The sequence below is a fragment of the Oenanthe melanoleuca genome, chromosome 22 (genome assembly GCF_029582105.1).
Source record: "Oenanthe melanoleuca isolate GR-GAL-2019-014 chromosome 22, OMel1.0, whole genome shotgun sequence".
In the NCBI taxonomy this organism is placed as follows: domain Eukaryota; kingdom Metazoa; phylum Chordata; class Aves; order Passeriformes; family Muscicapidae; genus Oenanthe; species Oenanthe melanoleuca.
Genome location: NC_079355.1, coordinates 2,255,081 through 2,281,010, shown reverse-complemented (window position 1 = coordinate 2,281,010; position 25,930 = coordinate 2,255,081). Strand labels below are relative to the sequence as shown.

General features: G+C 43.0%; 1 protein-coding gene across 1 annotated transcript in view; it reads right to left on the bottom strand.

Annotated features, from left to right (window-relative positions):
• The window catches only part of EBF2 (EBF transcription factor 2), a 120,129-nt gene extending 101,923 nt beyond the window's left edge, over positions 1–18,206 (bottom strand). Inside the window, exons 1-6 of the mRNA XM_056508772.1 lie at positions 17,586–18,206; positions 14,634–14,790; positions 13,578–13,641; positions 12,852–12,907; positions 12,450–12,523; positions 6,520–6,588 (exon numbers count right to left, since the gene is read on the bottom strand). Coding sequence (XP_056364747.1) covers positions 6,520–6,588; positions 12,450–12,523; positions 12,852–12,907; positions 13,578–13,641; positions 14,634–14,790; positions 17,586–17,716 — 551 coding nt within the window. The 5' untranslated portion in view covers positions 17,717–18,206. The remainder of the gene's footprint in view (positions 1–6,519; positions 6,589–12,449; positions 12,524–12,851; positions 12,908–13,577; positions 13,642–14,633; positions 14,791–17,585) is intronic.
• Positions 18,207–25,930: the final 7,724 nt, after the last annotated feature.

Sequence of the window (25,930 nt, the reverse complement as noted above, 5' to 3'; positions counted from 1 at the left end):
ATTGAAAATTAATTTGGATGTAGGATGTCTCCTACATCATCTTGGGCTATTTATATAAGTTTTTAATAGCTTTAAAATGTTATATAATATATAAGATATATTATATATAATAACTTTAAAATGTTATATAATATATAAAATATATTATATACAATAACTTCTAAAATTTAATAGTTTTAAAATGTTATATATATAAAATGTTATATATATATACATATAAATGTTTTAAAATGTTTATATATAAAATATATAACAAAATTTTAATAGCTTTAAAATGTTATATAATATATAAAATATATAACAGGTTTAAAATTTTAATAGCTTTAAAATGTTATACAATATATAAAAATATATTATATATAATAGGTTTAAAATTTTAATAGCTTTAAAATGCTATATAATATATAGAATATATTATATATAATAACTTTAAAATGTTATATAATATATAAAATATATAATAGATAATAGCTTTAAAATTATATCCCCAGCCAATTCAAGGCTCAGATGCACATGATGAGTCTCAATCTTTTCTTCACACGGATTTGGGGGGATGCTCCAAGGAGGATAAATTGTTTCACATCCCAGGAAAGCAGGAACACATCAACTGGGAGAACATTTTCAGAGGTGAAGCAATCAGCTGAGAGAGGCTGCAAGCCTGGGATGTTTACAGGGCAGAAAATATGGGAGATCCCCCCAGAAACAGATGGTGAGAGGAACAGGCAGGGAAGGGATGAAGAGAAACAAAAGGTTCAAAAGGAAAGCAGGAGCAGTAACTAAAAAGCTTAGGGCAGATGAAGTGACAAGTCCATAAAACCAGGTCTAGACAGAGGCTGAGAGCAGAGCAGAAGTGAGAAGGAAGATAACTCAGGTCATAAATACACAGAGGATGCTTTCACCAGGATGCAAATTCTCTGGAATATTGGCATTTTTATTGATGAGTGCAGCTGGAGCTGGGAAAGGCAGAGCCAAGGAGTGGAGATCCCATCCCACTGCTGCTCTGCACGGCCAGAATTGCTTTGGGAGTTTATCCTCAGCTTCTATTCCCAGAGGTGCTTTAGTCCATGGGAAACTTGTTTTCCATTCCCCTTTCCACTACTACCATTGATTCCAAAGGCTCCTCACTCTCAGCTCAGCAGCCCTTAACTCCTCACTCCCTGCTTGTGAGCACAACCAAAATCTCCCTGTTTACAGAAAAAACAAACCAGGATTCTCCTGTGTGTAAACTTTGCTCCCAGCTTTGCAGGATCTTGCACCATCAATGTTTTTATCTCAGCTAATCTCACAAGACTGGAATCCATCCATGCTTGTGTCCAAGCTGCTCTAGAGCATCAGGGAAGTTTATCTGATTTATGCAGAGCTGCTGAAATCCTTTGGGTCTTGTCTTCAGTGGACTTATTTTCTTAAGGCTTCCTTGCAGTAGTATTTGATATAATATTATACAAGTATTCCATTGCAGCAGTAGCAATAGTCAGATTTTGTTCTTTAATTTTATTCTTTAAGCCCTTGCTTAGGCTCAGCCATGTTCTCAGATCAGGACATGAGCTCATTATTCTAGTTATGGATTTAAAAGAACTGAAGTGATCAATATTGGGGACACTCCCACACATCCCAAAGGATCTCTCTGCCCACACTGACAGCACAGGCCAGGAGAAAATCTGCACAAAACTCTGGTGGAAAAAAGGTTCCAGCTCTGAAAATCCTGTGCATGAAACCAGCAGTGATTTAAACCCATCTCATTTCTTGCTCTGCTCCAGAACCAGCAGTTCTGGGGGAGAGAAACTTTACAAATGACCCCAAAAGCATCTCCACTGTGACAGCAACGCTCCTGCACATCCCCAGAGTATTTCCACACATCAATTCTCAGCAAACGTGTCTTTGTGTCATCAGGGAAAACCAGAAAATCACATTTGTGGTTTATAATTAAAGAGAGACCCTGAGAATGGGCACAAAAACATTTTTGTGTGGCTGTGATGGGGAGAAAGGAGCAGAACCCAGAACCTCCACAGACCCAACCAACCTATTCTTCATTTTCCCAGCACACTCAAAAAGATATTTAAGCTTCTTCTGACTCACCAGCTTGCTGGAAAATCTGTTGTCTGTCAACACGAAATGAAAAAGATTAAATGACATAAGCTACCCTCCAGTTTAGTCCATTTAAAAGATTTAAGTGTTTGCACACATCAAAAATTTCAAGATGTTTTGGACAGCAAACTAGTAAAGAATTTTCTTTTTTGTCTAAAAGAGAGGGGGAAATAAAAAAGCAACAATTAGGCACTAAGTGCACTTTAAGTTCCTGACTCCCCTCAAACATCCAGTCTACTAAAAAATTCATAAAGAGACAGATGGCAGAGCAGCAGCTCCTTGCAGGAGAGCAGGGTTTAGCAGGGAACAAAGGGCTTTGCTCCCCAGGACAGGGGGAGAGATCACGGAGGGTTTGGGGGTTTGGAAGGGGGGACAGGGGCTGGGAGAGCTCTGGGCCCACCAGCACAGCCCAAACTTATCTTGGCAGAGCCACAGGGAGAGCAGGGCACAAGAGGAACAACCAAACTCTGCAGATTAAACCCTCCTGGCAGCAGGAATGGGAAAAAAAAAAAAAAAAAACTAAAATCTCCTGCCAGGGGTCTGAAAACACTTTCACTTGTCACTTTTACAGTGACAACCCAGGGGGTTTAATCCAGGCATCCCCACTCTTGCTGTTCTGCCCCTGAGCGTGAGGAAATGTCCTTGTGTTACCCAGTTTTGGGGTTTTGGGATCACCCCAAAAAGGAGGTGTAAGGGATAGAGTTCTTTTCAGATGGCTGAGATTAAGAGAAAAGGAAGGAAGGCTTTTTTTTTTTTTTTTTTTTTTTTTTTTGTTAAATAATATGTCCAAAAACCTCCATCCTGCTTTTCCAACAATTCACTCCATTCCCTCCCCAAAAACAATCACAAGAAATAAATTAATAAAACGTCCAACACGCACCAGACCCTTCCCAGGAAGAATTTAGCAAAACTAGTTTAGTCAAAAGCAGAAAGAATTGGACCCAAAGTCTCAGATTCTGGAAGAGCCTGAGCTAAAATTCCTCATTCCATGACCCAGCAGCTACAACAACCCAGGGTTTGTGCTCCCAGGTTTTTGTGCTGCTCCCTTGTAGGAACCAAAAACTCTGTCCCACCCTATGACACTGCATTTTTAATTGAATTAAGATGTTTTGTTTGAATGACATGGAAATTTCTTTTCACCGTTCAAGAAGTTTAATTTGAATTATATATAAATTTCTTTTGACTGTTTTTCTCTGTTAGGAAAGGGGGGGAAAGGTAAGAAACCAAAAAAAAAGTTAATTTTTCAACTAATAAAGTCACACCTGAACCACAGAGGTTTCAATTAAACCACAGCTTCAGTAAACTCAGTGAAGCATTAAGAGTAACAAGCACACAAAATAACCTCCTCTAAAGAGCTTGAATCTTCAAGGAACACAAAGAAAATATTTCAAAAACACCAAAATATCGTTGCCATTTGATGAATTTATATCCAAACCTACACAATTCACCTACAATGAGAGAGAAAATCTGCAGGGAAGAGATTAATTAAATTAATTTGCATCTTTCACCACCTCTTAACCCTAACACCAAGTTTCTTTTTATTTGCATGAGCAGGGTAGGAAACAGACTGAGTAATTCTACCACAGGTGTGACAAAATACAGTTTTCAGTTGGAAGTGCCACTTTCAAAGGAAAGAGTTTCCATCCCAAAATCCCCCAGCTCCTGCCTGGGATTTCCACAAAACACAAAATTCACTCTCCAGTTTCCAGGAGCCACCAGGAACACCAAGAACCAGCCATAAAAGAGGAGGGGAAAAAAAAGATAATATTGACATTTTTGATGCCTCTTCAACCAACCAATTCCACAGATACCAAAAAAAAGGGAACCCACCAGAGCTGGGATCCACCACGGGGACCCTCCAGAACCTGCTGAGCTCTGTTCTGCTTGTGCACACAAAGTTTGAGAGGTGACTGTGGGTTAAAAACCCAGCCCCAGGTGCTCCAGTGGAATTCCCAATTTGGGACACCTGTGGCACTGCAGGGTCTGAGCTCTGCTCAGTCAGGGTTACTCTGGAAATCTGGGACCAAATCACCTCAATTCCTGCCAGCTGAGAGGGCACACTCTGAATTTCAGGGGAGAAGTTCCCTTTGTATGGAAACATTCTCATTTCCAAGAGGGAGTGGAAAAATAACTTCAAGAGCCTCTGGATCTAAATCCAGTCCCCAGAGCAAAGGTCACTGCAGAAATGTTTTATTCAGCAGCAGGACTTTTGGAATTCTTTCAAGGAGAAGAAGAAGCCCAACAACAACAGGGCTGACATTTTTTTCCCACTGAACTGTTTCTTCCTTTTTACACAGGATTTGTAAAAAAAAAAAAATGCCCCCAGGATTTGGTGAACACTGGTGAGTTGTGTCTTGCTGCAGCACACAGCAGGTAAGGAAGTGGGGAGAGAAACAAAAAAAGGAGAAATCACCAGGTTGATGGTGGAGTTATGGCTGAACTCAATGACCTTGGGGTCCTTTCCAATCTTAAAGATTCTGGAATTTTATCCCATGGAAATTGTGCTTGACTCTGCCCACTCTGCAATTCTCCTCTCTCCATTTTCCCTTTTCCCCTTCTCCAGGGACACCAGACAATGTTACAGCTGGGTTGGTACGTGGTAGATTTTTACATTTACCAACCATTTCACACCAGGGAAAAACACCTGTATTTCAATCACTATTTAAAAACCTGCAGTTCATTTTAAACTCACAGCAGCCCACCAGGAAGGCACCACTGAGCTGCAAACATCACTATTTTTATTGACCCACGTGGCTGCAAGGTGCACTTCAGAAATTAAATTCCACCTGCTGCCAAGTCCCTAAGCAGAGATATTTTCCTTAAAAAATAAAAAAACCTAAATAAATCCAAGCACTGCTGCCCAACCAGAGCACACAGGGCTCTCCTGGCTTGAAAAACAATAAAAAATTAACCCCACAAGGGGCATTTTGGGTGTGAGAGGATGAGAGACAAGCCAAGGATTCCTCTGTGCACACACAGGTGTGACTCCCTCACTTTATTTGCATTATTTGTGTGGATGGATGCAGCACACAGGATTATCCCTCACTCCTCACTGGGTGAAGAGGTGGGACAGAAATAACTGTGCAGAAATAACTCCAGAGGGAGGAGTCACTCTCTTGGTGCTGCACCACTAGTTAGTGGTGGAAAAAAGGAAAATATCCAGCTTTGAGTTCTGCTTCTTTCACCAAGTGACAGCAGGGCAGAGCTGGGATCAATTCTTCTCTCTGGGGCCTAAATCTGATTTAGTGACTGAATGGAGCAGCTTTATCTCTGTATCTTGCATCCCTTATTTATTTCTCTCACCTACCCTCAGTGAGTTCCCCTGGAATGGAGACACACACACAAAAAAAGGAATTGAGCCTGCAGGATGCTTTCATAGGTAGGGAAAAAAGTTCTGGGCTCAGAATAAATTAGGAGAGGTCTAGACAAAGTTAGGAGAGGTCTTAGAGCAAAACAGGGAAGTTGGGACTGGCTGAGCACAGCAGGTGACTTGTGATGCACATTTTAAACTATTGTTAGAAATAAAACTCTGTTCTTTGTCCTTATTTCCATTTCATTCTGCCCCCCAGGAAGCTCAGAATTCTCCCTGTGCACAGGGACAAACTCAGGATTAGAAATTCAGCCCTGCCCCTCTCTCAATCCAGGGCCTTCCATCCTGAGCTGCTTCCCAGAAAATTCAGACTTCAGGCTGGAAAGTTCCCAAATTCACATTCATACCAAGCACTGACACAGCCAAAAATAAGCTCAAAATTTCATAGGAAAGGGCAGGATGGCACATCCAGGGCTTGTGCTCCCCAAAAAACCCATTTCAACTTCCAGCCCTGCCCCAACCACAACTTGTGAGCACAGAACCAAAAGGGAAAATCGTGGGGTAAAGGGAGAGGGAGAACCCATCACCTCATCAGAGCTCCAAAATTATTAACTCTGTGATGGAAATAAAATAAATTTTAAAAAGGAAATTATTGCAGATCTTTATTCAAACCAGCTTTGCTGTTCTGAGTGCCAAAACAAGTCCATGAGAAATATTATGACAAATAAAACTGATTAGAAAGGAGATAGAACAGACCAGAGACAGAAAGGAATTAAAACTGGCTCTAAAATCAATCCAATTTTTGCCTTTTTACCCTTTCTCCCCATATTTCTACCAAAAAAAAAAAAAATTATTTTGTTGAAGAACATTACTGAAGCTGCTCAAAGCTTTATCAACCCACCCCTGGTTGGTGAGGAGGGAATGCTCCAGGTGCACACCTGGGAAATTTGGTCACAATAAAAAACAGAAATTCATTTAAAAACTTCATTAACATCAATTTTGTCCAAGACCCCAAATGTCAGACATCAACAAATAACCAACAAGAAACAACCTCAGATGATCCAAAGTGAAAACCAACAAATTTTTGGGGTGTTTTTGCAGGAAAATGAGGATTCATCTCCTACCTGTCAATGATCACAGGGTCAGATGGGGTCTCATTTCTGTTGCCACAACTTTTCTTCTCACAGCACCGACTGGAGAGGGGAAAAAAAACCAAATTAAAGAACCACTGGGACAGCTGAGAGCAAAGCACCAGCTCCAAGTCTGTCAGAAAACCTTCAGCACTTGATCTTTGCCTGGAAGGGTAAAAAATTCTGTTTCCAGAAGGGAAAATTGAGGGAATTGGTGCCTAAATCCTGACTGGATCCAGCTGGGGTTTCACACTCTGAATTTCCCAGCCAAAAATGAGCAGCAATGAGACTCAGGTGATATTTGGAAAGGTCTAATAAGTGATTAACAGATGTCATCATGTCATTACAGGCAGGACCAAATGGGTTCTGTGGGGTTAAAATCCACCCAAAGTGTTAGAAATATCAGCAGCCTAATGGTTTGGGATATTCCATTAATATTTTTTTTATATTACTGTATTTTTTATTATTAAATATCTAAGTTTTATATGACTGAAAACTTCAGTACTCTATGAAATGAGATCCTGCAGAGGATCTGAAGAGAAGTTTTTCAGGTTGGCTTCTGCAATTGTTTCAGTGATAAAGTATCAAATATTTAAGATAAAGTATTACTTTATTAAGTATTAAGCATTAATCTATACACATTTCAGTATAATATTAATTATAATTAATAATGATAATAATTTAGAAATCAAGAGATAGTTCATGATTTTATTTCCACTGATATAATCACTGATGCTCCCAGCACACACAGCAGCTGAACCAAAAAATCAGGAGTTTAATAAACTTTTAAAAGTCCTTTCTCTGAAATTCTCACTTTTAATAATCTGAAGCAGCAGAGATGATTTAAGATGTTTTCACACTTTTTTTTTTTTTGTTCCAGTCAAAGCCAAGATGGGTGGGAAGAATGGAGGCACCAAAAGTTTAAAAATTTACACAAGATGTGGAAATTTTGGGGGGTTTATTAAAGAGGTGCTGAATACATTTGCAAAATTCTCTCAAGTGTTCTGAGTATCAGAGTTTTTCCAGCTGGGGAGCAATTCCAGGCAGAATAAAATAAAGATAAATTAATAAATAGAGAAAGAAAAAGGAAGAAAAAGGAACAAAAAGGAAGAAAAGAAAAGGAAGAAAAGAAAGAAAGGAAAGAGAGAAAGAGAGAAAGAAAAGGAAGAAAGGAAGAAAGAAAGAAAAGAAAGAAAGAAAGAAAGAAAGAAAGAAAGAAAGAAAGAAAGAAAGAAAGAAAGAAAGAAAGAAAGAAAGAAAGAAAAAGAAAATAAAAGAAAATATTTGGAAACAAACAAACAAATAAATAAATAAATAAGATTTGAAAGCAAATCAATAAATATTAAAAGCAGAAATAAATAAAATACTTGAATTCATTGAAGGCAGAATAAAAAACTAAAGTGGTGATTTTTTTTCTTGATATGCCTCATATTCAATTACCTGCCCTAAAATGAGCATTTAGACAAAAAAAAAAAATAAATAAAACTCTTTCAGCTGTGAAAAATCCCAACATTTCCTCCAGTTTGCAGCAAGTTCCAGCTCTGGGGCTGAAGGAGCAGATTTATTTGAATAGCAGCTCAACTGTTTCAACATTCCTGCATTCCCCTTGCCTCAAACCTGCACTTATTCATCGATGCTACTCCTTTTAAAATAAAAGGATACACTAAATATTTCAAAATCCCTGGGGCAGCCCCTGGAGCTGCTGTAAATTGTCATGGCTCCATCGACTTCAGTGCAGCTCTGGTAACTCACACCAGCACAGAACATCTCCCTCCCTCCTTCTCCCCACTTCATTTTAAGTGAATCTTTTATGGATTTCACTTCCTAATCAGTGTTTAGAAAGAATTGAGATTTTTAGACCAGGAGCCAAGACGGGAGATGCTTTTTAAAGGAGAAAATTATAATAAACCCCTCCCCAAAAAAAAGCAGAAAATTCTCTCAAAGGAAGAAATTTTGGGATGTACTTGATTTGTCCAGTATAGCAACACATGGAAAATAATATTTGGGATAAAATCTTTGCTGTTTTACAGGTTATTATAATAAAGCAAATAAAGGAACCCAGTTTTTAAAATATTTCTGTTGTGATTCCAGGGATGGAGCCACTTCTTGGAGAGTATTTTAGGGTGAATTCTGTGAGATTGAGCACAGTCTGGTTGGGTTCAGAAAAAAGTGCATCTTGTTTTATTGCTGTTTCCACAATTATGGCAGTTCTGAGCTTTATATTTGTAATATTCTAATATTTTTCATCTAAAACTGTGGCTTGCAGCTGAAGTTCTCCACATATTTAACTGGTATCTCCATTCCTATCCCAGCTGGGGAGAGATCTTTGGAGGTGATAAACTTTATCCCCTTGGACCATGGCACTTTCTGAGCCCAAATATGTGAAAAAAAAAATCTTTGATGAGGGAGAAGAGCATCTTCCAGAGAAGGATTTGTTTGCACATAAACCAGAGTGGGACTGGGGATGTTTCAGCAAAAATTGTTCTTAAATCTTCAAATCCTCATTTCCAAGTGTTTCACCCCACACCCAACCAGTAACATTTCCACTTGCTTGGTTTCACAAGGGGCAGAATTGGAATTTGGGTTCCAATTTCAGCCCAAGCCAAACCCCCAAACTCCAGGATGGAGTTTCAGGTCCAGGATGAATCCTTCAATATTCTCTTGGAGAAAATTATTGCCATGACTTCACCAATATTCACATTTCTGCTACAGCCTTGGGCTAGGGCCACACCTTTAGAGATGCTCATTTAAGAGAAGAATATCCAGGCTTAAGATGATTTTCTGCATCTTTTGTTGTTATACTTTCCCCTCTAATTAGATGTCCTTGGGGAAAATGATGGTTTATGTTAAGAATGGTCCAGGAAAAAAAAAAAAAAAACAGCCCTACAAAGTGAGCACCCCAGAAACCTCAAACTCCCACCCTTCCCCTTCTCCTGACTAAAATTCATCCTTTTACTGCCCTCCCATCACCCCAACACCAAAAAATAAATTAAAAAAAAAAAATTAAAAAACTTAAAAAGAAAAAAAAAAAAATCTGCCTCTAATTTCAAACTCAAATAAGATCCCAGCATGGTGGCCTTTGTTTTGTTTTCTTCTGCCCAGCTCCTCCCTGCAATTGCATAACAAAAGTGTCTAAATTCACACCATCTGGCCGATAAAGACGCCTGGCCCAGCTGATTAGAGCTCCCGTCTAGTCTGAGCCTTGTGGCGAAAGTCACAGCTGTGGGGCTCGCAGCTCTCAATACAGCTCTGTTATTAGCCAGCTGTAGACCCTGAGCCCGCTTCTGTCGCGATTATAATACCTTTTAACCCTCCGAGCATCGGGGGCGGAGGGGCTGCTGGCAGCAGCATAACAACGAGTTTGGTCCCGGATAATTGGGAGGAAAAGGGAGAAGTTGGTGGGGGGAGTGGGGAGGAGGAGTTATTGCAGGAGAGGAGGGTGTTTTACCTTGATTTCCAGCCCTCACTTTGTGTTATTCCACACAAACCCACCTACAACAGGAGGTTCCTATAAAGCCGCAAGAAACCCAACAGAGAGAGAAAAAAAAAAAAAAAAATCGGGTTGGGAATGAATAAACGAAGCCTTGCACTGGAAGCAGCAATTATTGAGAGTGAACTTCCAATGGCTCTGACAGATTGCTGCAGCCATATCAATATTTAGACAACTTTCCTGCTAAGCAGGCATCTGTCCCAGGGCCCAGGGACACGCGGCCACTTTCGTCTGCACGCTGCAAAAAATGTCTCCATGTGTGGTTCTGTACAGAGAAATCCACCCCAAAATCCCCCCTTCAGCTAGGGAGAGGGGCAGAAAGACAGACAGACCCTGCTTGTTTTCCTTTTCAAAAGCAGTAGGCATCAATTTCGACAGCAGAGTGGGTACAGTGCATTAAAATTTTATATACTGTTCCTAATGCAAACTAAACTAGGGGCTTTAAAAATTGATGCTGCCACTTAAGCAGCACACAATGAGGAAGATTTGATTATTGTACTTAAAAGAAATAAAATAAAATGTCAAGTTTAACTAGAGTTGGAGCCATTCCCCTGGCATTATTCAGCGTGATGTGTGTGATGCCTCTTCAGAACACACAGAGAGAGCTCAGCAAAACACAGCATTTAAAATCAAATGTCTTCATTAGGTTACAGAGCACTTTTCATTCCCTTCACTAATCTGTGTTTTACATGGGAAGGATGTCCCTGAGTTGTGATTCTTCCTTGGTTAATCTACCAAGCAGCAGAGCTGAGAATAATCAGAATAATCAGAATAATGGCTCAGATTTGTGCACTGCTACCCCAGACCAAGCACGGAGGAGCTTTGGAGCTCAGGAATATCAAAGCTGAGCAGAGCATTGGTGCAGTAAAGGCAGGGAGAGGAAGGGGGGAAAGCCCAAATTAATTTTAAATCAAGCAAGTCCATTTGGATGGGAAGGTGCTGAAATAGTTGAAGTTCCAAAGCAGAACTGAGTGCAGAGAGGGGAGATACACTGCTCTTATTTATCACAAACCAAACCCAATGGCACAAGAAATCAGATTTTTCTTCTCTAATTTTCACCTGGTTGTAGAGAAACCTTTAACAACATAGATGCATATATACACATATATATATAATTATATCCATGAGTTCTAGATGTGCCAGAAAGTCACTCAAACACCTCTGATCTTTGCCACTACATCAGCAGGTCCTTGTCAATCTTTACATCATGAGATGTACATTGTGTCTGGGCAGAAATTTGGAAATTTCTGGTCAAAATCTTATCTACTTAATTAATGAGCACTAAAACAACAGTGAAACAATACATTTGTTTCATACTGAATTCCTGATTCGTGTTATATTGAAAAGTAATGGAATTGTTGATATAATTAAGTTTTGAAACTAAGACTTCTCCTGATAAAAATTCTGTCCAAATAAGTTTCTCTCACTGCTGCTTTAACTTAAAAGCTACTTTAATAAAAAAACCAAAATTTTAAAAAATCAAGTAGCAAACTGCATCATTCAAAGAAGCAACACTGAGTCCAACAGCTTAACCCTCTCCCACTGATCCAATAAATCACAAACTGTGTTTAATAAAGGTCACCAATGGGTTTTATGAACGTTCTATGCACATTTTAGCACATTTTAATATAAGAACATTGACTGTTTGCATTATTATATGTATTGAGAAAAAAAATTTAATTGCCCAAGAACAGGAAAAGTAATAAGTTACCATGGAAGCACGACATGCATAAGGTACATGTAAGTTCAGACTTATACAAAAGTTATTAAAAACATCCTCAAGTCATTTCCCCCTCTAATTTATAAATTTATATGTTGAAAATAGTGTCCTTTTTTTTGTTGGTTTGTTTTAATTAAAAAGTAGAAGGCCCTTAAATATTGTATATAGAAGGGAAAGGTTTGTAGGTTTTTTCTTTTGGGGTAGAAATGCCCAAAATAAAAGGATATTAATGATGCCACTTTAATTAAGAAAATTAAAACATTTCAACAAAGGAAATTACATGAAGAACATCTTGCACTTTTCAGGTAAAAATACAGAAGTTAAATTGCTCATTCTCCTAAGGTGAGCAGAAATTTTATGAGCATTAAGGGTATAAAAGTCTTGATTTAAACAACATGCAAAGGCCTACTTTAAACAAAAATAGTGCAGCTCTGGCTGCTGAATCTCCTGCAGGAAAAACGAAAAGCAAATAGAAAAAAAAAGAAACCTCTCCCAAAATATCTGTTTGAACCCAAACAAGCTTTACCCACATAAAGAGAAAATATTCCTACAGCAAGACCCTCTCTGAGTCAGCAACAAAATAAACAACAAAATCAAACTCTCCCCACCTAAAATTGCCTTGGAGAGGCTCTGCCAGAATTTGGGGAAGCAAAGCTCACAAATAATTAATAATAATGTGCTAATAATTGTAAATAAATAATAAATCCACCTTACCTGCACATGACTTCGTGGGTGAGCAGCACTCTGCACATCTCAGGGTTCTTGTTCTGGCCTTCATAAGTTATTGGCTACAAAAATGAAGAGAAGGGCTAAGCCAGGAGCAGCAGGGGCTGTTTATTCCTCAGAATATTCAGAGGTGAGGGGAAGGGATTTCAGCACTGCTCACCATCACCTGCAAATAAACTCCTTCCCCTTTACAGCTTGACATGAATGTTGCTACAGAGTGGATAAAAATCTACAGCCCACAGAGGGGAAAAAAGAGACTGAAGAGCACAAGTTTTAATCAGACTCCAAAATAGGTCTGAGCAAGAGAGGAAAGTGAAGCAGAGAGGGAAGAACAGGCAGGGAAATGTGGAGCAGAGAGGGAGGATGATGGGACAGGACAGCCCTGCTCACCTGCTTGGTGACAGAATCGATGAGCCTCACGTAGAGATCCTGCTCTGTCCTGACACCTGGAGGGGGGAGAGCAGGGGTAAATAACACATCAATAAATAGCACATAAATAACACATAAATAACATATAAATAACACACAAATAACACACAAATAACATATAAATAACACATAAATAACACATAAATAACATATAAATAACACATAAATAACACATAAATAACATATAAATAACACACAAATAACACATAAATAACACATAAATAACACACAAATAACACGTAAATAACATATAAATAACATATAAATAACACATAAATAACATATAAATAACATATAAATAACACATAAATAACACATAGATAACACATAGATAACATATAAATAACACATAAATAACACACAAATAACATATAATTAACATATAAATAACACATAAATAACATATAAATAACACACAAATAACACATAAATAACAAATAAATAACACATAAATATCATACAAATAACACATAAATAACACATAAATAACACATAAATAAATATAAATAACATTCCACAGGCATCCTGCCCTTAGGGCAGCACAACAAACCCCTCCAGTGCCCTGTTAGACACCCAGGTCCTTCTGTTCCCCAAGCCCATCCCTGCACTGAAGGGGACTCAAGAAAGGGAATTTTTGGAATATTTTGGAAATCCAGGCAGCCCCAGGACCCAGGGAAGGGCACTCACCGTTGCTGTAGAGCAGCTGCAGTTTGTAGTGGGTGCCGTTGTTGGTCTTCTCGTTGCCTTGCTCCTGAAAGGGAATTTGGGGGGAAAAAAAAAAAAAAAAAAAAAAAGAAAAAAAAAGAGGAAAAAAAAAATCCTTCCAGAACTTACACTTGGCACATTTAAAATGCAAGAGCTGATAATTATGATGGAAGTGACAACAAAGTTCATTAAAATTCGAAGAGGTGAATCCACTGATTGGGATGTATTAACCTTCTGAGTGACCCAGGACAAACTACAAAATACTGCTGACATCTTTTCCTGCAGGAGTTCAAGAACTTCTTTCCCTCTCTTATTTGCCATTATGCTCTCAACTATTTCAAGGCAAGACATGGAGAAGAATTTGTGCATTTCAAATCAATTAATATAAAGCAGATTGACAGAGGGAAAACATACTTTTTTTTTTATTATTTTACTGTGATCATTACTTTGCAACAGTGTTACTTGGAGGCAAAATTTATATTTATTTCCTGAGTTGTGTTACAAGGATGTTTCTTACACATTTTTTAATTTCCTGTAAGACAATTATTTATGATTCACAGTTCAAAAATCTTGTTCATGGCTAAGAAAATAATTGAAAAAATGCAAAGTGGCCAAGACATGGAATTGAAATCCAAAAGCAAATTCTTTTCAAGTCCTGCCATTGACTTTGGAGCTCAGGGAAATACATTTAACCATGCTCAATGATAATCTGACATATTACAGGTCAGATTCCACTTCTGTTTGGGTACTAATAAAACCTGGCAGACGTGGTAGGTAAAAAAAAAAAAAAAAAATAAGTGTATTAAGTGCATTTATCCTCCATGAATTTTATTTATTTTATTTTTAGTGGGTGAATGAAATTCCAGATACAGAGCAGAGGTTTCCAACCCTTTGTAGCTCTACCACAGCACCTGAACCTCGACCAAACCATGGGTGTGTTTTATTAGGGACAACAGGTATTGGGAATTAGCAACTCAGCACGGGGGGAGGATCAAAATTGGAGAGGAAAAGAGAAAGAGGAAGAGGAAGGAGCCTTACTTTATCATTTTCTACAAAGTCCACAAAAGCTGTCCTCTCTATTTCCACCGGCTGCCCCTGTCTGTCGTAGAGAGCCAGAACAAAGTGAAAGAAATTGGATTTCCTCAAGTTGGAGGGTGGCTGCTTTTCAAAGTGGGCTCTGGACAAAGCTACTCCGCTGTGGAGGAAACACACGGGATGGGGTGAGGGGGAGAGACAAAGACATTACCGGGTTGTGCAGCAGAAAAGGCAAAACAGCAGCAGAAAAGGCAGAGCACGCTCGGAGTGTCCCGGCGGGACGGGGACGATCCCTGCAACCCCAATTTCGGCGATGCTCCCTGGAACCCAAATTTTGGCGATATTCCCTGCAACCCCAATTTCGGTGATGTTCCCTGCAACCTGAATTTCGGTGATGCTCCCTGGAATCCCAATTTTGGTGATGCTCCCTGGAACCCAAATTTTGGCGATATTCCCTGCAACCTGAATTTCGGTGATGTTCCCTGCAACCTGAATTTCGGTGATGCTCCCTGGAACCCCAATTTCGGCGATGCTCCCTGGAACCCAAATTTTGGCGATATTCCCTGCAACCCCAATTTCGGTGATGTTCCCTGCAACCTGAATTTCGGTGATGCTCCCTGGAATCCCAATTTCGGTGATGCTCCCTGGAACCCAAATTTTGGCCATGTTCCCTTGCAACCTGAATTTCGGTCATGCTCCCTGGAACCCCAATTTCGGCAATACTCCCTGGAACCCAGTTTCAGTGATGCTCCCTGCAACCCCAGTTTTGGCAATGTTCCCTGGAACCTGAATTTCGGTGATGCTCCCTGGAACCCAAATTTCGGCAATACTCTCTAGAACCCCAAATTTCAGCCACTCTCCCTGGAACCCCAATTTCGGCGATGCTCCCTGGAGCCCCAATTTCGGCGATGCTCCCTGGAATCCCAATTTCTCGCTCCCTGCACAGCCCCAGGACAAGGCTCATTTACAGAGATAGTGCTCAAGGCAGATCGTGTTTTCCTTCCCGCACTTCTTTCCCCGCCTGTCACCGCTCCTGGCTGGAATGCCGCGGGGCGGGAAGTGGCTGTACCGTGTCAGAGGGTCTGGAAATGCTCTTTGCACATCCCGGTCCCTTTTCCTGGAGCAGAAAACAAGCTGCCCTAAAAATCTTTCCTACGGGCAGGCTGTCACCTGTGCTGGTCAGAGACATCGACTTTGGAGCAGAGCAGCCGCTTCCCTCGGCTGCCAAGTTTGACTTTACTCACTGACTTACTTGAACCAATTCCTGCGAATTGAATCTCTGATTTAAGCGGAAAGAATTTAGTCTCGGCTTAACCAGCCCTTGTGAAAATCTTGTCCCTGACTGCAGAAAACGTTGTGATGTTTCCCACGCATTTCCCGGCTTGGAAAGATTCAAGTGCTTCTGTTTACCCACAATGTCCCTCCAGCTTTATTTCTGTGTGAAATTAGTTGCAGTTCCCTCTCGCTAAAGCAAATTTCTATTTACTGCGAAGAAAATAAGTGCAGATGGGCACCTCCAAATTACTTAATAGATTAAGTCTATGTGCCAGACTAGTGAGGAGCTGGACAGCTTTGGGTTTTAGTCCCCAGAATAGCTCCACAGCACTGGCAGAAGTATTTGACTCTTTCGGAGAACTACAGATGTTTCCCTGTGTTTTCCTTGCCAACGAGGTACAGCGTGAACTCACCACATCCGCCGCAACTGCACCTAGCCTGGGGCTTCCTCTCGTTCTGCGTGTAAAAATTGGGATTTATTGGTTTGTTAGGAATATCTGGGAGTGAAACCTGGCGATGCCAGCGGGCAGCACAAGGCGGCCGCACCTCCACCGCTCCCGCGGATCGGAGCCTTGTCAGGAGCTCTTTCCTTTTACTTTCGCTTTCCTCCAGGATAAACCTCTTCCCCCTCAACCGTGTTTATTAAACGCTCTATCGACATTCATAAAACTCTGATAACTCCTCCCATGGCGCTTGGAAAACCTTGCTGCCAGATCAGGCCGTGGGTGGGAGCACGGATGTTCTGTTTCTAAAACATCCCTGCTTCATCTGAAGTCCCCTCTGCTCTTTCACTCCTTTCACCTTGTCTCTAATACTAAATAAAATCCGCCTTACCCCCGGGGTTCCCAATTTAGCCTTCTCCGACGCTATTACTTTTTTTTTAAACTTTTTTTGTTTCATCATCCAGAGAGCAAGAGGGGGGAAAAAGCAGCTAACAGAGTTTTCATCATCCTACCCCTAACGGGAAGAACCTGAGATGGGTGTCCTGTGCCGACTTGGCTGGCAGAGAAAATAAAAGGGGGAGTACAGGGAGATAACCCGCCCAAACAAGCAGAAAACAAACAGCCAGGCCCCAGTTTCGGGGTGTTCGGAGGAGTTTGGGCTCAGCAGGTTCGGTGTCAGCTCGGGCAGGTGCTCGGGCAGGTTCTGGGATGCCCGCGGGGATCCGGCTGCCCTGCCCTCCCCTGCTGTCCCAGCCCCTGCCCTGAAACCACGCGCGGAGGTTTCGGCAATGCCCCCCCTGAATTGAGCAAAGCGAGATGGGCCGGGGAAGCTGGGGTTTGACATCTGCCTTTAAGTTAATTTAATTCTAACTTGGTCCCCTTCTGTTCGGCTGTCTGGCCCAGCGAGCAGGGAGGAGAACCCTGGATCGCTGGTAATAACCAATGCAGAGCCCCACACATCTTCCTGGGACAGAAAATAAAAACACCCTTTTATTTTATCCCGTCTCGCTGTCATCCGAGCCCCGCACTGGCTCTTAGGACTCTGATGCTCTCCGGTTTAGGAGCGCTGCTGCCTCGCTCCAGCTCCAGCCTTGACTGGAGGAGACCGGGAGGGGGACAGAGAGGGAAAAATACATTTTATATCAAATGCAAGCAACAGGGCATAAAGAAAAGATTTGCTTAAAAAAATAAAAAATACCAAACAGGGGAAAAGTGGGAGAGAAATAGTCACGGTTACCTTTGTGCTGCTACGTTTGCATCCACAACCCCAACGTTTCTGACCCAGGACCTGACGGAATCCATCTCAGAACCTAGAGATTTATCTTTCAGAATCGGTCCTCTTCCTAAAGTATCTTGAATTCCAAACATTTAAGAAGTCTATTCCAACTAGCAACAGTTTCCTTTTGGGAGATAAGAGAGAAGGAAAAAAAAAAAAAAAAAAAAAAAAAAAAAAGAAAAGCAAAACGACGCAGCCTTTGAATCTGACACAAATCCCAGGAAAGTGAAGTTCAGCTTTAAAACCAACTTCTTCTGCTTTTTAACGGTACGTGTTTTTAACGCCTTCAAACGGGGAAGAAAGTTTTTCCTCTTGCCAAGTAAAAGTTACGCTGATTCAGTCTTGCCTGGTATCATCATCCTTCACACGCAGGCGAGCGAGCCGCATCCAAAAACCGAGCGCCGCTCACGAGAAATCACCTGTTCCTCAGGCAGACAGCGGCCAGAGGGATTGATCGCTGCCTAACCCAGGGAGGAGGAAGGAAGGGGGGCGGAAAAAAGGCACCGCTCTTGGGGAAAAGGGGAGAAGAAAGGCAGGAAGGGAGCGGAGAGCGGCCGGTCCCAGCCGCGGGCAGCGCCGGCCCTTCCCGCGCCGGCATGAATGGGTTACACGGTGGGAGCGGGCGGCGCGCGGGGGGCGGGGCCCCGCGCCATATAAGGGTATCTCATTTGCATATCGCGCAGTGATTGGTTAAAGCGCGCGGCAGCGCTCCGCCCCCACCCCCGCTGCGCGCGGGGCCGGGATGGAAGGAGCGCCCGGACCGGGAAGCGATGGGGATGTCGCGATAGGGGTGTCTCGGTAGGGATGTCACGATCGAGTTATGGTCTTATCCAGGCAGCCCCGCACAGAGCGGTGCTGTCCCAGACCGCACGAACTCTGCTAAAGCAAACAGCGCGCCCGCCGCCCGCCCTGGCACAGCTGGAGCGCCACCAGTTTATCGTGATGGGTTCATGGCCACAGCCCGGTAGCTCCGCACCAAGAGCTGCTGCCCCAGAAGGAACAAACTGCGCTAAAGCCGCGGGACTGCTCTGCAAGGAGCGCGCCCGCTGCCCGCCTCGCGGCAGCCGAAACCCGGCCAGGAGAACAGAGGGTTTATCGCGACGGTTTATCGCGATGGGTTATGACCAGGGCCCGGCAGCCTCACACCGATGCTGTTGCAGACAGCCCAGAGTGCGCTGAAAGAGCGGGGCCGCAGCGCGCCCGTCCCGGGACAGGCGGAGCCGGGCACGGGACCCGCGGGTCCATCGCGATATTCCGGCAGCCTCACCCCGACCTGTCGTGCCCCAGCACACCCAAGCTGCTCTCAAAGCAGCGATCTCTGTCCCTCTGACCCCGCCGCGCTGCCAAAGCGGCCGCTTCGCTCTCAGGCGCGAGATTTAAAATGCAAAATTGCTCGGAGGGACAGAAATGGGTCTGGGGGAGGGCAGAGGCTGCCTGCCGGGCAGGAGCCGGCCCGAGGCTGCCAGGCACCCAGCAGACCCCGAAGTTACACCCTGAGAGCTCTCAGGTCTCACCTTAAAACTTTTTACAACATCCCATGTAGGCAACATTTCCCATTAAAGGAAACCGGAGCTCTCGGCAGCCCGGCCCGCCGTGACCCGGGACCGCACCTACGTCTGCATTTATTTGCTTTTATTTCTTTTAAACTGCTCTGCCTTGGCGATATTTTCCTCCCGGCCCTTTTGTATTCTGATCCGTGTATAGATCTGCCTCTGAAATCTATATAACACCAACGCGAAAACAGATTTCAAGACAATGAATGCAAATCTGTGCTCAGAGACCATCTGCCAGATGAGGGAATCAGATGTTCGGTAGTTAAAGGCACAGCGCAAGGATTCAAGGATTTCCTTGACTCATTATGTGCAGCTCCTCTCTTTAACCTGCTTGATTTTTATTTTTTTTAAGGGACAGAACTATAATTTCCATTTCAGAATAAATCCAAACTCCTTCCATCCACGTCCAGCAGCGATTCAAAAAGCCACCTATTAAATACTAGATTATTTTCACGGAGTTTCACACAGTTCTCTCCAAAAAGAACCTCAAATTAAAATCTTCCCATAAAACTTTCATAAAAATGTATCCTTAATTCAGGCACGATTAAGGGCAAAGCCGGGACTCAGATTTATTCTGTCTACATAAGTGACAGACATGGTATTGGATGAACTAATACATCTTCACCCAATCTTTGTTCAAGGAAATTTGCCATGCTAACCCACCTCCCCAAATTGATAAATATGCAGGAAGTGATTTCGCCAGGTTAGCAAAAGGCGAGGCTGGTGTAATTTTAACGTTCGAGAAAAGCAACAGCAGTTTGATGGAGCTATGGGGTGGAGGCCAATCTTTCAAGACGTGATCTTAGCATCTCTGAGCTGTCATTTCTCTGTATTAAAAAGCCCGAACAGGGCAAGATATTTTAAAAATACTACTAAAAAAGTGAGAAACCAGAGCATATAAAATGAATATACGATGGTAAGACATATTACAGTGGGTTGTTTTTTGGGTTTTTTTTTTTTTTTTTTAGCATTTCGCAATAGGCGTGGGTACATTTCCTCGAGTAAAAGCCCCTCTTTGTACTAAGATCATTTCTGGCAATGCCACTCCGACCGTTCCTACGTTTGTTCCTAAACCCGGGGCAGGGGCGGAAGGGGAGGGGGCGGAATTCCCTCTCTCGGCAACCTTGGCCGATGCGTCCACAAGGAGAGAATAACCCGGGAGAATAGCCCGGGAGAATAACCCGGGAGAATAACCCGAGAGAATAACCCGGGAGAATAACCCGGGAGAATAACCCGAGAGAATAACCCGGGAGAATTACCAGGGAGAATATCCCGAGAGAATAACCCGCTAACCCGAGGGAATAACCGGGGAGAATAACCCGGGAGAATAACCCGGGAGAATAACCTGGGAGAATAACCCGGGAGAATAACCCGCTAACCCGGGAGGATAACCCGGTAACCCGAGAGGATAACCCGCTAACCCGGGAGGATAACCCGCTAACCCGAGCCCATGTCCCGCAGATTAAGCCGAGCCTATCCCGCCAGCTCGGTCCAGCCCAGCTCTGTCTCAGCCGCAGGCCGGGGGCTCCAGCGCCCAGAACAAAGGGGGCTCGTGTGCCGTGGCCCCGGGGGACCCCCCGCTTTTCGGGATTCGTGGCGGGTCAGAGGGCAGCGCCGCAGGTCAGGGGAGATGCGCTCCTCTCGCCCCAAACAGCTGCCACCAGAATTTGGCACTCGAGGCGCAGATGCGGGAGCATCGTCCCCTCCCGGCCCCGCGGGGGCTGCGGCCGTGGGTTCCCCCTCCCACCATCGCGGGGGGCTCGGGGAAGCGATTTCGGGGGCAGAATTTGCTCCCCCAACCAAGTTTCTCTCCTTTAAACACACGCTGCGGAAGCACAGGGGTTCTTGAACACTTCTGAAATTATCGACTATTAGATTCCCCATTTCAAACCCAAACTGCATTTAAACCAAGCGAAAAGCCCATCGCTCAGACTCTTCTGATGTAAATTCACTCAAAAAAAAAAAAAAAAAAAAGAAAAAAAAAAGCAGTTTCTACCCGTGCGACCGCCGATAAATCTGCGTTTGCACTTTAGAGCTTCCCGCAGTTCGGGGACTCGGATCCAAACGGCACCGCGGAACATCGAGGGGAAAAAACCCCAAAACAACCTCCCAGAGCCCGGCAAAGCCACGGGAGCCTCCGGCAGCGCCGTGCCGTGAATACGAGAAGAGGCGCAAACGGAGCCGCAGGTTTGGGAGGTTTGGGAAGCGGCTCCGGCTCCGCGTTCTGCGGGCGGAGGGAGGGGAAAGGAGCCGGGCCGGGCACTCCCCGCATCCCTCCCGAGCCCCCTCAGCTTTCCACCCCGCGGGTTTCATTCTGAGAGTCGCTTCCAGCGATTTTCTCCCTCCGACTGAAAGAGAAAGCGTGGTGGGTGGGGGGGAAGCAACTGGTTCGGTGAGCGCTGATCATTTCCTTCTGGAGGAAGAGTTATTCCCCTCCAGACTGCCGCACTCGTTTCCACATGCCGGGGTCAAAATGACAGGTGAGGCAGATTTGACGTGGTAAAGAGTGATGCTCGTCTTTGTTAGCAGGTTTTTAACAGCGTGGTTTCATACACCGGAGTCAACTTTCACTCCTCGGCACATCTCAGCAACTCCCAGCTGGAAGAAAGATGGATAGAAGATAATATTTAACCCATTTAAAAGCATAACCCCAAATTACTATTGTTTCCTCTCACGTTTCAAGGGAGAATGTCAGCAAAAAATGACGTTAAACTAAAGATGACACTTCGAAGAAAACATTTAATTCTTGTTCCTGTTCATTTGTGAGAATTCACCAACCTTCAGGTGCCTCAAGGGAACGAATTGTAGGTTAAAATTATCAGTGTCAGGATGGAGAAGGACAATTAATATATTTCCCTCTTTATCCACTAATCTCACCGGAAGGTTCATTTTTCCAGTACACCTGTACCAGAAAAAGAAATGTGCTTTTTAGAAATGTTTCTTTAAGCTCGTAACAGCTTCAAGCTCTGAGTCATGTTCAAGCACACACCAATCGCACTTTTGGCAATATAGTAACGGTGTTCGACGAACAAAGTCCCCGAAATTAACCTTAAAGAGCCGAACATCAGCACAAACAAAATGTTCACTTGCACGGGATAGCTTGTGATAGAAACGTGGCCGCAAAAACCAGGAGCAGGCTGAGTCCCGAGCTGTGGGATGAGGAGGGTGAGGGGGGCAGGCAGAGCACCGTGCACAGAACAGGACTAGAAAACTGCCCTGACTGATGCAAGACTACTCTGCATTTACAAGACTCGCTTTAACTGAAATAAAAACATATGTAAGGGAAAAAAAAAGCTTCTTAACACGTTTTCAGCAGGGGAAGTTTAAAGCAGTTCAGGTGGGCACAACTAAATCCTGAAAGCAACTTGAGTTCTTAACTGTGAGAAGTGCAAATCAGGGTCTGAAGTGCTGCAGTGCTTTCGGTTCTGTTTATTAGAAACCTGCTTTTACACAATCAGCTGCTCAGGAGAGAACTCTCCATCTGACTGCTGGAAAAAGTTGAAGCCCCGAGTGTAAAACAATAGATCCTGATCCCAGCCGTGGGTGAATAAGCAGAAACACGGGTTTGTAAGTGAAATTGTCAGCCCTACCTGGTCTGTGCCTCTTTCTCTCCCCTTCCCCATAAAGGCACCATTTACCAGGTACCTCCACACTCAGAGCCTCACACGCTGCCAGTCCCAGAGATTCCACCACCACATTTACAAGCAGCCAACAAAGCAACGCTTTCAAACTCACAAATGCATGAGTAAACATTTAATAACTTCTTCCCCACCTCATCTTTCCCAAAAGAGAGAAAACATTGTATGCATCAGATCCACCTCTGAGTCTCCTGCTCATTCCAGTAAGTAGGTGTTTTTCTTTTCAGCAGAACAGAAAAACACATCTGCTACGTTTTATATCCAACTTTTTTTTTTCTTTTAAAAGATACTTTTACTGCCTTTTGCCTAGCATAGCTTTTGGAACACATTAGCAAATAATATTTTACCGTGGGGAGTGTGTGCTCCATTTTATTTTATAATGCAGATTTGAGGAGTTGTAGCACTGAAGTTTGTTTTTGTAACCACATGGAGGTTTGAAGCAACAACCACACTCAGGAAAAAATACTTGAAGCGGGTGTATATTTGTGCTGGGATCCTCTCCCTCATTTTGCACTTTATGGAAAGCAATCAAAATCAACTTTTCAATATGTCTTTGTATATAAACCATCTGAAATATTCACCAGGAAGGAGTTCAGCTTGTCACAGCCTTTCTGGTTCCAGGTGGGTGCTCAGGATCCAACCCCAGCTGTCAAACAATCACTTGGAAAAATGTAACACGCTGGAGATCAGAATTCAATTAATTCATTAAAGTATAAACCAAATAAAAGAACCCCAGAACTGCAAACACTGTTATCCTGGCACTTAACCTACTCCAGGCACTCAAGTGGTCTTACAAGAATTATTTGACAATACAGACACACTTGACATGGTGCTCAAACATCTGCACAGCAAGGGCCTCCTTTTTATTTCTTGACTCCACTGAATGCAGCTCTGCCCTAAACAGGTGTCTCACTTTAATTACATCAATATCACTCTCAAGTGATGCCACAGGGACACTTTGCCAGCTCAAAAGTCAGCAAACATTGAGCAACTCGCTAGACAAAATCCCTTCTTTTAAAAAGTGCTTTAAAATGTAAGAATTGCAGATTTCTGTGGTTCTTCCATGAAGTACAAGCTAACATTTAAACTTGTATATTCTTGAGTGACAGGGATGTAAAACTACTTTGATAAACTGGTGTTGTAGCAGGAATATGCAAATTGTGTTTAATTACAAATTTGCCACTTTTGATTGATAGAAAAGGCAGGGCACATTAGGATTAGGAAAATCACCTGGTTGGACAATAATTGTAACATCTGCCTCTTGTAAAGTTCCCTGTGCCTTCTTTTAAAGCATCTGGTAATAGAAGCTAAAATAAAATACACAGAAAAAAACCCCCAATCTAATCTGACTATTCCTACATTCCTTCCATAAGGCAAGAAAGGGGCTTTAAAAAACCAAATATTCTACAATTTGAGTTTTCCAATCTTGCAGAGGCAGCTCAGCTCTCGTTTGAAGCACATTAAACAAAGAAACTTCAGGTTATTTGGTGAAGCAGAACTATTAACACACCTCACTCCAGAAAGCCAACAGGATTTCTGCCTCAGCACATTGCACTTCAAAAGCTGCCAAATGACAGCCAGATTCTGATCCTGAGCAGATTTGCACCTGTAGCAGAAGCAGATTTTATGTGACACCAGCTCCTCTCACATCTCTCCATGTTTACCACTAAAAATGCCAAAAACAAAAGCTCAAAATTTAAGTCATCAGGATCTAGGTTAGCTTAAACATTATCTTACAGGAGGGAAGGAATCTCCCCAAAGTTTTAGGCCTCCTGCACTATTTAATTACAGTTTACCATTTGAACTCTTTCTTTCATCACTGCTTTTAACAGGCCAAACAACAGCAACACTTTGAAGGTTTCTCACACCTAAATGGTTCTGATACTTGAAAGGGTTTGATCAGCCTGGTAAAGCAGCACATTTTCATCAGTTAGTGAGTAAAAATAGCACCTTTTACTAAATAATCTGTGTTTCCAGAGGGAGCTCTGCTTGCTGGACAGACATGGCTCCAGAAATCTCTTCAAATAGAAGCTGGAGCTTGTTCTTACCAGGGCTGATCTTGCAGACTGTGAATGGAAGAAAGGAAATGATATGCCATATCTTCAACATTTTCCAGCCTTCCAAAGCTCTGAACATGCTCCTGAAAACAGCAGAGGGTGTTTTCCTTCCCTAAAGCCAAAGAGCTGTGTCTGCTCTGGGTGCTCTGGACCCTCTGACCTTGCTCATCTCTTTTGTTGGCACTGGTGTCCCGTGGACTTGGAATCAGCCAAGGTTATTTTTTTGTCTTCAGCATCATCTTGAGGCGTGTGAGCATCACAGAAGTGTTCAGTGAGCATTGCCATGGATGGATTAAGAAATTGGCTTGGTCATGTGCATGTCCCACATCTTTCAGATGTGTCACAAACTTTTAAGATTTTCTATTTCCTGCCTCCACTGATAGCTCACTTTGGAGGCCAGAACACCAAATTTTGGTGCTTCCAACAGACTTTGTGCTTTTACACCATCCCAATGCCCAAGGTCTAACCCAGATGAGATGAAGCTCCTTCACTGCACTGCTCAAATCCAAACTCCAGAACAATGAGGGTGGAGCAGAGGCACAGCCAGGGGAGCCAGGAGGAGAAAACACAGCTCAGAGCACTCAGGATGACACAAGATCATTAATTAGCAGCTAAAGGCCTTGCTGATAATTGGCTTTCCCTTCACTGCAGTCCTGTTTGGGCAGAGCAGGACACAGGACACAGGACATGGGCACTGCCCCAAGCCCAGAGAGCACCTGATGCTCCAAATTTGATATTTAAGCTACAAAATTTGAGATTCCCACGGGTTGTACTCCAGGATAAAAACTCCCTGAGCTGTGCACAGACACCCCCAGACTTCTGCAGTGACCCCAAGGTGAGCAGGACACACACAGCACGTGCAGCCCCAGAGGGGAAATCCATCCCACTGGATGCTTTATGGCATCTGATTTTTCCTGGAGCAGAATATGAATAATGTTAATGGTGACAGAGCCTACAGGCAATAAAAGGTCTTGGCAGGTATCAAACAGCTCCAAACTTTGCTTTGGCTCCCTGCCAGCTGCCACAGCCAGCCAGCACTTCCTACTCCAGCCCAGGAC